Raw genomic sequence first — 2,977 nt, forward strand, 5'->3', positions numbered from 1 at the left:
GTAGGTATGAACCCAGCCCACTAATCTGGCATCTGCTTAATATCCACTGTCTGTGGAATTTGATCAGCTGATGACCTGGGATAATGTGTCTTGAAACAATTTTTTCCTATATTGGTTAGTGCTTTTCATCATTTATTTTTTGCTTGTACCTTCTGTTTGCCTATTATATGATTTCTTTTTGTATACAGGGTCTTCCACAAGGAAATCTGCATTTTTTTTCTTTACCACCAGATCTGGCCCATTATCAATAATATTCCTGACTTATTGTTGGTATGGTTCATAGTCAGTGCTGTAGTGGTAATTTTGAAATTGTAGAAGTTCAACACAACAACCTTACACAGAAAGCTTTAGGAGACAATGCAAAGAGACTGACCAATTGATTATAGATTTGGTTTTCCACCCAGAACGAGCACTCAAGGTTGCTTATGATGCACTTCTTTGTTGCTGTGTGCCTTCAAGTGGTTTCTAGTTGATGTCAACCCTAAGGGGACCCTTTCATGGGGTTTTCTGAGCAAGAGAAGGTTTGCCATTGCCTTCTCCTGAGACTAAGAGCATATGACTTGCCCAAGGTCACCCAGTGGGCTTCATGACTGAGCTGGGAATTGAACCCTGGTTTCCCAGTGTCCTAGTCCAACACTCAAACAGTTATGCAATTCTGGTTCTCCATATAGATTAATTAGTAATCTAAAAACACACTGTTTTAAAGAGAATGTCTTAAAAGCTATAGATTTCTCAGTCTATAATTCATAATTATCTGAATCTGTTACTAAGCAGTAGTAGTAAAGGGTGGCACCTCTCGTCAAACTCATAAGCCCCGCCCACTGACAGGTGCCCCGCCCCGGAAGTCCCGCCTTAACAGGAAGTCCCGCCTTAACCGGATATCCGGCCTCCTGCCGGAAGTCCCGCCCTCCCCGGATATCCGGCCTTCTGCCGGAAGTCCTGCCCTCCCCGGATATCCGGCCACGCCCCCCGCTTGTGGCCCCACCCCAGCATGAAACCCCGCCTGTAGGTGGAGCGTCTGAAGGGACTCATGTGACCATGATGATTCAAAAGGGCCAATCAGAAGACGGTTTTAGCAACGCTACAGGAAGCCTTTGGGCAAGCCCAGACATGTTCAGAGAAGACAACATGGAGGCCCCCACTACTTCTGCAAACTCTACAGAGCAAGAAACAGGGGATGTGAAGCCAAAAAGCAGAAAGCGTTATCCTAGCAATAGTTCAGATGATGGGCTTTCTACCTATGCTGACCTGGCTAGCGAAGAAGCTGATGAGATTTGCAAAGCATGGAACCGCCTGGTGGATGCCGTTTCAGCAGAACCAGCTGTAATGCAGGTAAAAAAGTGGTTTTTTTTTTATTTTTAAAGGGTTTTGACTAGCCTTACAAAGTCGGCTCCCCACCTCTCCTCTAAAAAAAAAAAAAAAGACTATTTTCTTTATATTTTAGCAACCTCAGGCCAGTAGCAGTTCTGCAGAGAAGTGTGCTGAAGCATGTGGAGGCAACACATTACCTATAGCTCTGTGGAGGTTTGCAAGCATTGGCTGGAATGATATTCCAGTAAGTCATCTTTTAGAAGGGGATTTTGGTATTAAGTGTGTGTGTTTTAAAAATGCATTTTAAAGGTAATCTATCTTTTTTCTTTTTTAGGATTTCGTCGAGATGTCTACAGCTCAACCTAGCCCTGTGGTCATGGCTGAAATTCTTGGACTAGATGTTCCAAAAGAACCATTAAATTTTTCTCCCAGAGAATTGAAAGTTCTCATGCGGTCAACAATCAGAGCTGTGTGTTATGGAATCATCACCCATTGTTTGCAGCAATATCGCTATGAATCCTGTGTTGGCTGTGTAATCTCTGCCCCTGCTCAAAATTCCCATGACTGTCTGTTGTGGTCAAAACGTTATCTGTGTAGAAAACTGAGCTGGTTATGTGGGCAAATAGATTTTAAAAACGTGTTACACGTATATATTCTTGTAGCTTACAGTTTCAATGGCCTATTGATAACAAATGAGACTGTAGACCAAATCTTGCAACTTGTAACTAAAGTAGAGAGATCTGAAAATTCACTGAAGGAATTAAATAACATTTTGAAACCCAGGGATAAGCCTATTTTGGAGCATGTGTTAAAAGTGATTAAAAATAGATCTTATAAAACATTTCTAACAACTATTAACAGACCATCTGATCCATAAAGACTGACTAGAAGTTTGTTTGAAAACTGTTGGCTGCTTTGATATTTTTTTAAAAATGTTTGTTAAAAGGTTATAAAATAAAAAAGAGTTTATTTTAAAAAGGTGTTTGTGATTTTCTTTTCAAAAAAGTGACTACTCTAGAGCTGGCTCATAATGAGTATTTACAATGGGGGGGGGGGGGGTATCAGTATTCATGCACCACTCAATCTCCCTAGAAAACATGAGGCTTTGGTGGTGTGGGGGATACAAAATGGAGGGGTGGAGGGTGGAGATGGCTCTTTAAATTAAACAATGAAGAGGGGGTGGGGGGAAGCCTTCTTACAGAAACCCTCCAAACTTCCTGACCCTCCTTAGCCTAAAAACAGAAATAAAGCAAAGGAGAGATTCTTACAATTAAGCTGTACAGCTACCTCTCCAACCCCCCCCCCCCCACTTCAAACAAAAAGCAGAAATCAGGGTGGCTCTTAAATAATGTAGAGGGTTGAAAATCATTTTTTGCAACCCCCCAAGGCCCCCTCCCAATGTCTCCTAAACACAGAAACAAAAAGCATGGTTGAAGTTTTAAACAGACACTATATTTCCCTGGTGGGGCCCTCTGCAAAAAGTTTTTTAAAAAGAGAAAAGGGGAGGGGGGTGGCTTACCACATGGCTATGTGCCCTGCAACATGTACACCTTAGGGGTGGGGGGCCACCTTAGGGGGATGGAGGGACATAGATCCACCCCCAAGGACCACCTTTGGGTCATAGATCCACCCCCAAGGACCACCTTAGGGGGGGTGGAGGGACATA

The 2,977-nt window shown here is 42.9% G+C and overlaps 1 protein-coding gene across 1 annotated transcript; it reads left to right on the forward strand.

Moving 5' to 3' along the window:
- Window positions 1-913: 913 nt before the first annotated feature.
- Window positions 914-2,270, forward strand: LOC149314621 (uncharacterized). The gene is made up of 3 exons (XM_089523505.1): window positions 914-1,332; window positions 1,445-1,555; window positions 1,646-2,270. The coding sequence occupies exons 1-3, from the start codon at window positions 1,039-1,041 to the stop codon at window positions 2,186-2,188; spliced, it is 948 nt and encodes a 315-aa protein (XP_089379631.1). The 5' UTR covers window positions 914-1,038; the 3' UTR covers window positions 2,189-2,270.
- The last annotated feature ends 707 nt before the right edge of the window (window positions 2,271-2,977 follow it).

The sequence above is a fragment of the Sceloporus occidentalis genome, unplaced genomic scaffold, assembly GCF_023333645.1.
Source record: "Sceloporus occidentalis isolate IW3139 unplaced genomic scaffold, rSceOcc1.0.p SCAF_4, whole genome shotgun sequence".
NCBI lineage: Eukaryota > Metazoa > Chordata > Lepidosauria > Squamata > Phrynosomatidae > Sceloporus > Sceloporus occidentalis.